The 15,370-nt window shown below is 38.4% G+C and overlaps 2 protein-coding genes across 6 annotated transcripts in view; one reads left to right on the forward strand and one right to left on the reverse strand.

Annotated features, from left to right (window-relative positions):
• Nucleotides 1-15,370, reverse strand: part of LOC131685101 (RING finger protein 17) — a 519,412-nt gene that overhangs the window by 130,941 nt on the left and 373,101 nt on the right. The window lies entirely within an intron of this gene.
• LOC131685133 (uncharacterized) overlaps nt 1-15,370 on the forward strand; it is a 114,530-nt gene that overhangs the window by 93,573 nt on the left and 5,587 nt on the right. For all 4 annotated transcript variants that reach the window (XM_058968621.1, XM_058968602.1, XM_058968611.1 and 1 more), the window contains exon 3: nt 12,247-12,441. In XM_058968621.1, the coding sequence (XP_058824604.1) occupies nt 12,247-12,441 (195 nt within the window). The remainder of the gene's footprint in view (nt 1-12,246; nt 12,442-15,370) is intronic.

Below are 15,370 nucleotides of genomic sequence, written 5' to 3' on the forward strand. Positions count from 1 at the left end.
TCTATTTTATCATATTTTTTTTGGTTTTATATTGTTAAATTTATTAATTTGACCCATTCATTTTTGTTTTATTTTGCACCGATTTCTCGTCATTGCAATGTTCCTAATTTTTCTCTTTCTCCTAGCATTTTTGCTTTTCGCCATTTGAACCTGTTTTCCATATTATTTATTTATTGATTTTTCATATTTATTTTATTTTATCCATTTATCCAATTCTTGATATTTATCATTTTATCTATTTTAATAGGTTTTGGACATTTTTCATATTTTCCGTTTTTATTATTTTGGTTTTTTTCATTTTTTTTTCGAGTTTTTATATTTTATGTTATATTATTGTTATTTCAACGTCTAAATCAATGGATCCATTTCGTTCATTCCTATTTTCGTCTACTGTTTGGTAGTTTTCTTAATTTATTTTATATTTTTTTCTTATTTTTCATTCTGTTCTTATTTTCTATGCTTATGGTTTCTTTCATTTCGCCGTTTGTCCGTTTTTTTTATTTTTACGATTTTTGCGATATTTTACTGTTTCTTAATTTGTTAAATTAGTTTTTTCATTTATTTCGTTTCATATGAATTTTCAATTATTAAATATGTTTTATTTTGCTATTTTTAAATTTTTTCAAATATTTTCAATTTTTATCTTTTCCAATGTTTTAATTTCATCAATTTCCTATAGTTTTTCGTTTTACTTCTTTATATTCTATATTTGATATTGGTAGCTTTCTGTTTCGTTTTGTCCCATTTCATCATTTTCTTAATTTTTTTCCCTTTTTGTTCCATATTTACTTTTAGCCATTTTCTCTCCATGAATTCAACTTCCCTTGAATGTTTTTTGTTGCTTTTTAATTAATTTTATTTTTATTTTGCTACTTTTATTATTCGAAAAACTTGTACACCCTTTATTTGCGTGCGTGCAGAATGATGCCTCTTTTTGGATTTGAACCCTTTTATGCCCAATTTATTTTTAGCGCAAGTAGGCTTCCAAAACTAATCGGAAGAGCTAGCACCCACTACATCCCGAGATTAAGTTGTTTGCATGGGGTGATTAGACCATATGCAGAGAACTTTTCTCATAATAACCCTGCCGGCCAGTGGGATTTAGAAGGTTAATACACACAAAACATTTTTTACTAAAACTGTTAGTGTCAAAAACTCGTTTCGATCAAAATAGGTACTACTCTCGCAGTGTTGACACAGCTGCAAAATTTTTACTTTCCGAAGCTCAATAAACTTTGCCTAGAATATTTACAATAATCCATTTGCATGGAATTTTAAAACAACGAAGCTCACTGTAAATTGTCCCTGGCAGCACTGCTCCAATGGTATCCAATGAGATTAATTACAATAACTTCAGTTCGACGAATACTAATTACAACTGTAAGTGCTCAAATGGAATGTTTTAACCCTAGTTATTAGCCTTACTTGTTTTTGTGAGCAAATCTTATCTAATTCAAATGTTATAGCTGTTTGAAAACGTTGTTGTTGAAAAATACTGGGGTTAAGATGACTTCTTTAGTTATAAAAATTTCTTCCAAACAGGATTTCGTTCACGCACCGCCAAAACCCGAATTACTCCGAGGTCGTGTGGACGTTAACCGGAAAGGAAATTGTCGAAGTTGACCAAAAAAAAAGATCTGGTTTGGCAGGCTTTCTGCACCTGTGGTTTGAAGAGCGACATTTTCATTGCAACCAAGACCGTAAACCAGGAAATTTACGCGAAAGAGTTTATGGAAAAACGTCTGCTATCTTTCATGCAGCAACAACTCGATAGTTCCGTGCTGTTTCAGCTGAAATTGGAATCCTGCCATTACCGAAAAAATTACAAGCAGTGTGCCAACTACGGCGCTGCCACAGAAGTTTCTATGCAACAACAGGGAATCAATTTTACCACTAGATCTCGATCATAACTTTCTCGGTATTTAAAAAAATTACAATAATGAAGGTGGCCCTAATGCTGGACCTTCGAGACCGTAATTTCTCTCTACGGCCCTGGGGTTGGTTATTCCGGAAAAGGGTTTTTTTTGGTAAAGGACCTTTCACCAATTACTCACGGCACGAGGGATACGAGCAATATTCGTAAACGTTTGGGTCCTACCAGACCCATATTTGTTAAAATAGTAACCGGGAAAGACAAAATCAAATTCTGTCCGTTCTTCAAAATAGGAGCGGCTTAAAACAACATCTGTCGTAGAGCGGACTTCTGAAGGAAAAATTGCGTTGCCTGGTCAGTTATACCCATAACCGGCTTAGTAATGCTGCTATGGAATGTTTAACTTTAAAAACTGTAAACAAAGGTAAAAGATGCAGCAATGTTTAGCGGAAACAGATTAGAAACTTATCTAAAAATGATAGAATATTGTAGAAACCTTTGCAAACTGCAAACTAGAAAGTTACAAAAGGGAGGAGAGGGTCCCCGGTTGTTAGAATGTTTTATCTGTCCACCGCATACGGTTCACAGTTCACAGCCAATTCAAGTTTGTTTTCGACAATAAATTCTCCCGGAAGCTGATGATTGAGCAAGCAATTTTCAACTGCGGTGCCAAAATCAACCTTTTTATCGCCAACTCGAAACTGTACAAGCTAGATTGCTTGGGAAGATGTGTACTTCCTGTCACTGCGGCTCCTAAAAGTTCTGACTACATTTGGCAAAAGACTATCACTACAGCTGGTAGGAGTTTTTGAAGACATTTAAAATCAACTTTTACAAAAATTCCACTCAAAACATATGGCGTCTCTGACAGCCCCACCCGTATTACATTCGTTGCTATCAAAGTAGCTACAATTCGATTATTCTTAACACCTCGGCCGAATCGAAACATGAGAGTATCAATCGTGCCAATGAAATCGAAACGTAGACGCCTTATTAGAATCGAATGCAATATGGATGTGGCTTACTCGAGAAAACGATTTTTTCGACTGGATATAAGATGCTTTAAATCATCGGTATTGTTTGGAAATGAGAGCGAAATATTTTTGAAAATCGGTATTTAATTAATTGAAATCGACATAACAGCACATAATACAGCGTAGTCGAAATTATAAATAATGTCTTCTCAAAACGTCGGTCTCGATGTACAAACCTGAAGTGGAACAGATTCGTTGTAGTCAAATTACTAGATACGAATGGCTATTACCGGCTAATCGTTCCAGAGGAGACAATATAACAAAGATTACAGAATCATTTTTCTTATATCTGCATCAATGAATGCGTGTTTTCAAAATTATTAAATTTCTAAGGGATCATCCGAATTTCTATATCGAATATTCTGTCAGAGGCCCCCCATCCGACCAACAATCATAATTTTTAAACCTGTCAGTAAATTCTCCACGGTGAAGGCATTAAAAGCTGGTGCCGCAGCTTTATGGTTCTAATCATTCTGCTGATGAAGCGGTAGGATGCCCATCCTTCTTAAGACCAATTCGGCTCGGTTATCGAAAGCGGCAAAAAACTACTAAAACTACGCAGAACAAATTGCACCCACGTGTACCAAGAGATGGCCGACTAGATTAAACTAAATCCACACCTCCAGAGCAATTGGTTTTCCGACGACGTGACCAATCTCAACGAAAACCGAAACAATGCCTACTAATCTTTCACACCATCAAAAGATACAACCGCAGAAAGGTGGGTCGAAACAGAATCCTACGAAATGATCCAGATTTGGCATTTGGAAGAATAGATGGGCGCGCTTTCAGCGCCGCAAATTGTTAGGGTTAAAACCGTTGCAACGGAACCAAAACTGGTTTTAGGTGGCATCTATTTTATTAGTTTCCCTCTACTACCATACAATATGTGTCAGTGGGCAAGTAAAAGGTCCAAGGTTACAAATATGTAGCGGAGATTCAATATGATCGGTGCGCGCTATGACGTCACCGACCCGGCCCGTTGGTGCGCCGGATTGACTGTTTGTACATAGAACGGAGAGGACGGAAGAAGGGCACGACCAAACCAACCAACCGGCTGTTTGTCGTTATGCGCAACGTCGTCGCTGCCCTAGCCACAGCCGCAGCCGCCGTTGCCACCGTCATGGGTCTTGGGTGGCGTGTGAACCTCGCGATCTTGTGGTGGTAGATCACGAACTTTTATGCTTGATGGGTTCTGGCTTTTTTTTTGTTCAGGTTTTTTGCTCATGAATGATGGTTTTTTTTTTGAGCCGCATACAAATAACGAGCTGGTGCAGTTTGTACTATCTAAAAATTGTTAATCGGTAGGTGTTTACATTCAATGAATGGGTTTGCCTGCTTGTAGTTTGACTTTGCACTGCTTGGGGATCGTAGACTGGGGTTACTGTGGACAGGGCACATTACTAGTTAAAATTCCATCTACAGGTAATTTTGAAAACATTGTCATAATCGATAATATTGAAAAATGCCTCGCTTTTTCATCATGACCGGAAACTTTACTGTACAAATCGATTTGCTTCGCCATGGATAGTAAAACTTGCGTCAAAATTGACTCCTCAGACAGGAACATTTCGTCGGTCAAGTCCAAGTTAGGATTTCCAGCGCATGTTCGAAAGATTAAAATGTAGACATTTGCCGAGTAACTTTCTAATCTAGTAGGCCATTTGTAGATGTGGTGAAACTAATCCTCTTTAAAATTATTTCTAGAACAATAAACTGTGAGATACAAATTTTAGTTTTCCTTCCACAACTGCCAGATACCTTGCCAAATCATCGACTTGTAAGCAAATCTGTCTGAATCGTTTAGTGATGTCCAAAGTCCACTTTAACGTCAGTTTTAATCAACCATCGAAATACATCCGTTGTACTTGGTCCGAAATTGCTCGAATATACTACTTTCTAGCATGGTTTTTGGAAACCATATTTTGTTTCAGCGTGTCCTTTTAGGATGTTTGATGGTATGGTACAATCGAAAATCTACTCGCACACAAATTCACTGAACATTTACTGTGCACTCGAGTGAACCTCAGAGATCCTAAGCTTCCCTAAATGATCTCGTAGTGTTCGATTATATGTTCTACTTGTACTAATGTCTCGTTAATAGTGCTGGCTGTTGATTTGAAGGTATCGGGCATAGTTTTTGCTGTTGTCATTACTGTCTAAACCGCAACCACCAATTTGTCAACCGTTTTTCACTGGCTTTTGTTGTTGGAAACTGATTACCTTTTGATGTCTCGTTGGTGTTTCATCGCACACCAGGCTTGCATGTACATTACCAGTTATGCAAAGCAACTAAAATGGTGCTACTGGTTGTAATATTAAATTTTTCACAGGTAAGTGATTTTATGTAATCGGTATCCGACCGAAACAGAGAACAAAATTACGTTATTGAACATTCAGTTCAATTGTTGTTCAAATGGATACATCATGCTCTCTTCACTAGAATCGTGATTGCCAAGAGCGAGTTAGTGCTATTTTCAAAGAATTTCATTGCAAAGTCTTCTACATAATATTTTCTACCACATTTTCACATCCAATTGGGCAAACGTTTTCTTGCGTATCCTCCGGACATAAGCTTGTTACAAGTTTTTTGGAATAAGTCGAAATTTCTCCTTTAACTGTCATACATGTTTACTAATTTCCGGTTTGATATCTTTGAATAATTTGGGGGGGGGGTGTCTTTGGCCCTCTAGCTCCCCTTTCCCTTCGGGTAGCGTGCTACGTGGCTAGACTAAGCATCTACCGACAACACACTACTTGGTAGCTAGAAAAATGTTACTAGGTCGGGACATGGCCGAAAAAGGTGGCTCTTACATTGATTATTTTGTCTAGTCCTAATTCATCATAGTTGCCGAACTATTCGGTTGTTGCGAATAATGAATTGTAGATTCACGGGTTACTCGACTTTCGGCCGTTAAATCCAGTCTTCTTTAACGCCCTCCTCCACGATAACACACAATCAGTAAGTGCATGGTCGAAGATCTTTTCCAGAATCCCGGATGAGTATAACTGTAGTCGGTCCGATATTCGCGCTATACATCCAGCCCATTGTAGTGTGCCTTATTTTATCAAGCTTCCGATGTGTACTTCCTTCAACGCCCATGCTCCATACTAATCCATAGCAACATGGACTATCAGCGATTTGTATAGAGCAAGTTTTGGGTGGGTTGCTCCGTAGGCTACAGAGCTCTAGCTGACTACGCTAATCATAGAGAGTCCTACTCGCAACCGCAACGCGTCATTCTACCATGCAGTTAACATCTATATCCATGTCACTAGTGTTCTAAGATATATGAATTTGTCGACTGTACTGTACCCCATCGATTTCTACCTCGGAATCAACACCATTCAGACTCGCTCTCTACCAGCTACCATGTATTTTGTCTTGCCAGAGTTTTCACAGCCCCACTTTAAAAAAAAACCAACTGCCTCTACCACTACTCTGCGATCAACTCTGCGTCAATGATTCGTCAATTCGTCCAAGCAGGTAATAAGCAAGTAAAATCTCGTGATCATGGTTCCGTTTCTCTACACACCCGATGTTCATATCGCACCTCGCTATGTTGAAGAATAAATTGGAGAGTGCATCACCCTGCTCCAATCCATCTAACGTTACAAAACGAGTCTATCCGGGTATTTGATTTTTTACTTAATTTTGACCCACCTCTTACGAATATAGTTCACGTTCAAGCATTATCTGCCACAGTTAGATTCGCTTCACTGACTCGTACGCCTCCTTGAAATCCATAATCAGATGGCGAGTCGGCAAGTTATTCCAGGAATTCATCCAGAATTTGTCGCAGTGTAAACATCTGATCCGTCGTTGACCACCCTTCTCGAAAACCGTGATCTGCTAAATCGGACACCTTACAGGAGGCATTGAGGATCGTTATGTCTCCTTAGTTATTATACTCGAGTCTATTATCTTCTGTGAAACTATTATTTTCTTCTTTTTTTGGATCTATGGATTTTCGATTGATCGATGCACGGCAATGAAAACACCCAAGTAACCAATAAGCATTATAACATAGCCTAATATCTGCTTTAGATCCACATATAAAGCTGTCTTTAAGAGCCGTGAAGCCCTAAATACTTATATAATGCTGGTATTATGCCAGAAAAGGCGAAATATAGTGCTATTACTGTGCAGATATTGACAGCTCGTTTCTGCAGTACTAATGCTATTATATAGCACCAGAGCGCAAATGTCAAATTTAAAAGCCTAATATTGGCATTACTAATGATATTAAAAAGCTAATTGACTTTCTTCTAATGCATTGTAATGAATATCCTTAATGGGTTTTCGTTCTCACATATTAATTGTTTTATGAAAATTACCTTTAGTAAGTCTCGAACTGAGGTACCTTGCCTCGTCCTTCACGGTAAGTGTGCTGCGTTTGCTCCCTGGACTATATTGCATATGTTCGATTGAAATGAAATATGCCGAATATAATCTTCAAGAAGAGTTGCATAACAAATAAACCCACTGCATTACAATAGCATTATATCGGCTTTTTATTTTCTTTTAATGGCGCTAAATGCACTTATAAAGCTCACATGCTTTAAAGATCTTTGAAGCATGTACGCGTTATATCAGCTTTATATACGCATATAGGGCAAGCGAAAATGCTATATGTCGGATGTGCAGATATGTATTATTGATGCTAATATAGAGCTTTATTGCATTGTTAATGCTGTAATAGAGCTTCCATGCAACATTAGTGCAAATGTATAGCCAATATAGTGCAATGGCTTAATGCTTATGGTTACTTGGGCAGTAAGCTTGTCAAATCTAAAACAAAGCCGCAGTCAGTCAGTCGGCAAAACCATACTGATGTAGTTAAAAAGACAACGATGAATATGACTACTACTTTTTTCATGAAAATCGTACTAAAACATTTTTAAACTCTAATTTACAGCAGTCTGGGTGATAACATTTCGAAATAGTCATAATCTTTCATTCCGTTGGAATCTTTCCGTATTTGTACGTTGGAAACTGAGATTTTTGACTCTTTTCGTCATTGTGGATCTTTAAATGTTTGAATCTTTGAAGAATCATATCTTTTTGAGCTCTTTTGTTCCGATGTATGGGTAGATCTTCAGGTCATTTTTCTATTCTTGTTTTGTAATTATATTTGGTCTCAGGATCTTTGGAAAATGTAATCTTTAAATCATTCAATTTTTCGGATCATTTAATTCTTGGTAACATCTTTGAAAACGTTTCGTAAATTGTATCTTGGGGATTCTTTGGAACATTGGAGCTTTTGGATCTTTGCATTTTTTTATATCATCACATCAGTATTATTTTCATCTACGCACTTTTATAGCTTAGGATGTTTGAACATCTTACCATTTTTGGAGCTATAGATAATTTTGTTGTTATTAGACTCGGTTTCCGGATCTATGAATCTTTGCATCGCTAGATCTTTGTAGCTTCGGAATTTCGTAAACTTTAAACCTTCCGATCTTTCTCCTCTAAATATTCTGATCTTCGGTATGTCTGCATATTTAAAATACTCGGATCTTCGGAATTTTTGGATCTTTAAAATCATTGAAACCGTCCGAATCTAAGAAAAAGTTCGGATCTTAGGATTATCGATATTTTTGGAGCTTCGGAGTATCTTAATTCTCCAAATCCTCGGATTTTTGGAACTTTCGGGATCGTTCGAATCTTTCAAACCATGATTTTTTTTTATTTTTAATCATTATATCTTTAAGTGTTTGAATATTTGAAGAATTTAGCGTTTCGGTAAATCGGATGTATGGATCATTTGGCGATATTTTTCGATGGCTAGAACTTTTTTATTTTTCAGTTTTTTTGGTATCAGATCTGGTTTCAAGATATTTGGATCATTGATGATTTGAATCATTCACTCAATCTTTGTATAAGTACATCGTTGAATCTTTGGATCATTGAAATTTGGAATCTTCGAATCTTTGTAATCATTGAAACGTCAAGTTTTGAAATTTTTGGAGCTTTGGAACCGGTATATCATTGGAGTACTCAATATCTTTTAAAAAAAAGGCCGAAATCTTTAAATAATTTGATTTTTGAATTCATTTATCACTAGATCACTGTATCTTGGGACTTTCGCAATCTTTTGATCAATAGAATTTTTGGATCTTCGGTATGTTAGGCAGCACGCAGTCTTTGCATCTTCGTAATATTTTGATCTTTGCAATCTTTGGATATTCGAAACCTTCGGAGCCTCGGAATATATGGAGCATTGGAATCATTGACATCGTCGGAATCCTAAAAAAATGCTTGAATCTTCAGATAATCGGTCTTCGAAGTCTTTGGAACTTTACAATCAGTGGATTCTCAGAATCTTTGAACTTTCGAGATTTTGGGGATCGTCCGAATCTTTCAAACTGCTGGAATTAATTTTTTATTTTCCCATACTTGGATCTTTAAATATTTTTCATTTAGTTTTTTCGGACCTTTGGATCATATGATATTTTAGATCTTTGAAGCGTGTTACTTTTCGAAGATGTTGTAATTAGATTTACTTTCAGGATCTTTGGATCGTCCAGTCTTTAAATCATTCGGTCTTTCAATGTTTAGATCATTGGATGTTTGGATCATTGGATCCTCCTATCTTCATAACCTTTGGAACTTCTGACCCTTTAAATTTTCGAAATAGTCGAATATTCGGAACCTTAGGATTTTTAGAATCATCGGGATTTTTAAAAAATGGTTGCAATCTTTAAATATTTTAATTTTTGGACACATAGATCTTTGTATCTTCGGATTTTCGTCATCTTTAAACTCTCGGATTGTTGGGATTTTCGGAATCTTAGGACCTTCGCAATCTTTGAATCTTCGAAATTGATTTTGATCTTTGGAATCATTGAATATTCGAAATGTTTCGAGTTTCGAAATCTTTGGATCCTTAGAATTCTTTGAATCGTCGGAGTTCTAAAAAAAAAGTTCGGATCTTTGGATTATCGAAATATACGGATCATCGAAATCTATCAAACTACGGAATATCTGGATTCTCAAATGCTTTGGATTTCTAGGATCGTCAGAATCTTCCAAACCGTAGGAATTCTTTGATTGATCTTTGCATCATTGGACCTTCAAACGTTTGAATATTTTAAAAACTAATTCTTTCAGTTTTTTCGGATCTTTGGATCATTTGATAATATTTTTAGATCCTTGGACCTAGCCATTTTTCGATTTTTCCGAGGTTGGATTTAGTCTTAAAAACTTGGGATCGTCGATACAATCTTTCGATCAAAGATCGATCATCGGATCTTTGTAATCTTCGGAATCTGTAAATGTTCGATTTTTTTGAATCTTCGGAACTTTTTGAACATTTGAAATCGTCGGGACTTTGAAATACGGTTAGAAACTTTAAATCATTGGATTTACGGATGCATAAATCTTTGGATCACTGGATCTTTTTGTCCTCGGAGTTTCGTTATCTTTAGATCTTCGGGTTCTTCGGATCTTCGTAATCTTAGGATCTTCGGAGCCTTCCAAACTTCGAAATATCCTTGAATTTTTTGAAAAATTTAGAATTATCGGATTCCAAAAAACAATTGGGATCTTTGGATTATCGGAATATGAGGATCTTTGAAATCTTTTGATTTCCGGGATTTTTGGAATCGTCAGATTCTCACAATTTTGTTCATTGTTTTCTGCACATCATTGGATCATTTACTATTTGAATAATTTGATTTGGTCTCGGGATCTTTGGGTCGTTGAAGCTTTCAATCATTGAATCATTCAATCTTTTAATAATTTAATATATAATAAATCTATGCCTGTTTGGATCATTTGATCTTCGGAATCGTTTGAACTTCGGAGCCTTTCAATCCTCGAAACCTTTGTATCTTTGGAATCATCTGGATCTTTGAAAAATGACTAGAGTCTTTGGATCATCAGAACCATTGGATAGTTTAAATTCTTGGAAGCGCTCAAATCCTTTCATCGTAAGATTACCATGGATTTTTCCACTATATGAAGTTTTAAGGTTCAGCCTCAAAAAGCGGCCATCTTTAGAAAAAAAATTTACATAAAAATCAACCACTGCAATCGAGGGGGTTGTGAGAATACTAATGATTGATGTTCATAAAGTTTTTGGCAACAATGTGCAAAGAACTACTTTATTTTTATTCAAAAATGGCCGCTTTTTGAGGCTTTCTCAGTGTTAATTTTTTTGTGAATCGTTTGATGTTTGAGTTGTTTGAGCATTGAATGTTTCAGATTTTTCAGGTCCTTGCATCATTGGATGATATTTTGAGATCTCTGGGCTTTCAATTAATTGAGATTTGATTCGAAAAGGGGTACATTTTGGAGGTGAATGTCAGATACTATAGAAAAGTATTGAAAAAAAAATTGATCTAAGACCTCTTTAATCGCTGTATCATGCTAAAAGACGACTATGGTGAAAAGTATATGCGATTTAAACAAAAAAAAAGTGTTACCCCGGAATAATTTCTATTTGCCTAGTTTTATTTCTTCTTTCCGTTCCGAAACGTACCCAAAAATAAATCGTACTAAAATACCATTACCTACAACTTAACCCAAAAATGAGTAGTCTGGGTATTGTCGTGTATGATAGAGCGTGTTATTATCGAGTAAATACTACGATACATTCAATAAGTTACCGTATATCGTGGCGCGCTATCATTCGCCAGTCGTAGTAATAGAAATATTGTTGTTGTTAATCAATCACACCAAAAAGTCCAACCTTTGTGGTCATAATATTAGCAATGCAAACTTGCTGCAAAATCCATATACGATTTAAATTTTCACAACAAAAACAGACGTTTTCATCATTGACATATTTGGCCAAAAATGCAAATAATACAACACCGCCGTTTCGCCGCTAGATTTAGTGGGACAATTTTGACAGTTCAGCTTAGTCATTGAAACTTTTTTGCGGTTTGTGGCGGTTGAAATAAAACAAACAAAATATAAATAACCTGACAAGGCTATGTTTACCCGAAAAAAGGGGTTCGCAAAATCGATGACACGAAACCTTCACGGGTTCTTATTTTTCATCTCACAAAAAACGTATTCACAGCAAGCACAGTATGGAATGCAGCTTTGGTTAAATTAGCATTCCTCGCGCCCTAACCTCTACTCTCCTCATGGCCGACGAAGATATACCTCTGTTTATAAAAGAAGATGCGCTCAAAGGTGATTCGTTCATCGTGCGCGACCCGTCCGACTACTTTGATATTTGAAGGAAAAAAATCTAAACGATGACATTAAGAAAAAAAAAAGGTTGCACAAGAGAAAGGTCATGTGAACGACCGGGGAGGGTTGAATTTCACTACAGGGAGTGTGATCGATTAAATCTTTTTTCTATTACTTTTTTTTCGCAGATGGCAGCGAGGAGAACGTGCGGACAAAGCGCGGCCGAAAACCGCGAGTATCGGTGCTACCGGCGCGAGTTGATGCCGAGCCTAGCCAAAACTTGGACCACGGGGAGCCACAGGGTGACGATTCGCCGGTAATACCGCCCGGTTTTCTCAGCCCGTCCGTGCAGGAGTACCTGGAGCTGGGAAAGTCGATCCCGGGTGAGTGTTGATGGTGGAGTTGATCGATGTAAGGTAGATTTGATATATTGAGACAGATACAATTTACGTGAAGACGAGTAACAGCTCGGTGCGACTTGGTTTCTTTTGTGAGTTTCATTATTGAAATTTATTTCGTTTACGAACATTAGAAACGTCATCCCGGTTTTCTTTATAAGTTTCTAACAGAATCGCTGAAAATAGGCTAGTATTTCAACAGCAAAACTCCTGGAAACGACTTAATAGAATGTAAGTTATTACAGCTTTAGCAAATAATGTAGTTTTTTTTAGTTGTACCAATGTTAATTGATAGTCAATTTCCTTGTTTTACCAACGACATCCAAAATACAAAGTAAATATATCCTAGCCGCCCTGAAACAAAGGGTCAGTCGGGAAAAAAAACTGCGCTGAAAGTGGTAAAAGCCCGACTTATGCTATTTGAATATATGGCAAGGAAATACTCTCAGTACTAAAAAGTTGAAATTATCCGTCGTCGCACCCAGCCTGAAGATATTGACGTAAAATCCGGTGTCTTCGGGTCAACACGGAGAGTTAGGAACCCCACACAATCGACTCTTCCAAAAAACTATCACTCTGTCAATATTTGAAATAGGCCGCTCTCGACGCGTAATTCAACCATTCGAAAGGAAATAAGAAATAACCACCGACTTGTCAAATTTTGAACAAAAAGTGAAAACAAATCGCCAAATGGCTAATATGTTTTTATTTCGCCTTCACACAATTCATTCAAGGCAAACTTTTGAGTAAAGCTGTCCGCATACGAGGCGACAGGACATACGCCACGTACAATATTGAAGTTTGGATTTCCTTCTAGCTATTCACACGTTGTTGCTTTGGCCCCGTACACGGCAACAGAGATTCGCCGAACACTTGGTATGGAGAGCCACTGAAGCTTTGAAGATCAAGAGCTGGTACGTGTTTTCCAAGGGATCTTCATGGGAAAGATTCAACCGCTAAGAAGACTCGTCGGCTTCCCCCTCGTAGTCAACGGAAACACAAGAGTTGAATCTCAAGTAATTGTTGAAGAACTCGGTTTAGCTCACTGTCCTCAGACACTGCTCTCCCAACTACTTTCTTAGAACCGCAGCTGGAATGATCCATCCTATCCTAATGAGAAACGGTTCTTGTAATCTTCATACCAACTCCGTGCAGCGACCTATTAGTCTACTTCTCTACGTGAAGAAAACTCTAGAGTGGATGGTCAACAAACGATTCATGGCCTAACTTGAAGAAATGTTCTATCTTGACCAGCGCCAATTCCATTTTCGCAAGATTTGGACAACTGAAGCCCATGTCGGGGCCTTTGAAGAAATTGTCCGGCAAGTACAAGAAGATCTGCGCCGTATTCTCTGTATTCTCGAAATATCGCACAGAAAGGTGTGGACGTCGGCTTCAACGCAGGCTACACCCGTAGGGCTTCTCGGCAGTAGGTTAGAAGCTAGCCGAGTCGTTCAGTTATTTAAGGAAACTCGTCCGTCCAAATTGTGACTTGTCACAGATTCAGCTGAGCGCACTATCAACGTTCTCCTGTTTCAAGTGCTCAGATACCGGGCCATGACGATTCTCGCAATTCCGTGACAATCATCGTGACAACATAGCTATACTGGACATCACCAAGGCCTACAGCATAGTCTACCGCGAGGGGGTTCTCCGAAGTCATCGGAAATCTAGCGAACAACATCAAAAACTGCCTCAACAACCAAGTTTCTCTGGTAGGAGTCTTCCCAGGAGCATCCCTGCCGGGGTAAGTTTATGTCTTCGTCTATGCCGACGACGTCATAGTCGTTTCGTGGATAAAACATCAAGCCGCAGTAAATGCCAGTGGAACATGGCTGAAGCTGCGGGGCTCAACATAGCCGCCACAGAGTGCTAAGTAGCCCACTATTGCAACTCCTATCATCCAACAGCTTGGACATCAAACAAGGGGAAATTGCGGTGATAACCAAAAATCCGAGGTATCACGCTGTACCTCCATCTCACTTTTGTCGCGCACTTCCGGACAACCAAACGGGATTGCGAGAATCGTCAGGGTCGGGCATCCGACCACCTGAAACAGGAGAATCGCCCTAAATGTTGATAGTGCGCCCAGCTAAATCTATGACGGAATTAAAATAACAAGTCACAATTTGGGCGGACGAGTTTCCTTAAAAAACTGTATGACTCGGCTAGCTTCTAACCTACTGCCAAGAACCGCGGCGGGTGTAGCCTGCGTCGAAGCCGACATCCACAGCTTTCAGTACAATATTTCGAGATTGCAGAGAATAATTAGCCCCCACAGGACCGGGACAGCCGCTGGTCCATGAGAAACCTGAAAACCAGCATCAAACTATCCAGGTCACTGCGAGTAGCTCCTCCTCCCGTGGACGCTCAGTCTAATTTCTAAGAGCTGAGGAACCAACAATTTCCGAACCATCTGCCCGTCCGGATCTACGCTGACACGACCAAGCTGGATGAACGAGATGGAGTGGAGGTCTGCGGAACAGGAAATGACTTGATCTTCCGCCTTAAAAGTTTCTCCGTGTTCTTGGCAGAAGCAGCGACCATCAGTTTTGCGATTGCAAGGAGACCAGATGGAATCTCGACCATTATTCTGTCTGACTCCCTGTCGTTCGAATCCGCCCTGAAAACGGGACGTCAAACCACACTTGTATTCAAGCACATATGATTCATTGATTGGATTCCGTTTTCAGTGGAAGTGAGGTAGCGGACTCATTAATGACCAAGTAATTACCAGCTCCGGGAATATGCCTGAATTGGTGTCATCGGGGATATCGTCTCCGATTTCAAAGCTCACTTCATTAACCACCAGAAGAGGGACCATTCTGGTGCGATCGGAGTAACAAGCTCGAGCAGATAACCGCCTCCCGTCTACGCGTTGGACACACCAAGATTACTCGAGCTGAGCTCCCTG

Source organism: Topomyia yanbarensis, chromosome 1, assembly GCF_030247195.1.
Source record: "Topomyia yanbarensis strain Yona2022 chromosome 1, ASM3024719v1, whole genome shotgun sequence".
Classification (NCBI taxonomy): domain Eukaryota; kingdom Metazoa; phylum Arthropoda; class Insecta; order Diptera; family Culicidae; genus Topomyia; species Topomyia yanbarensis.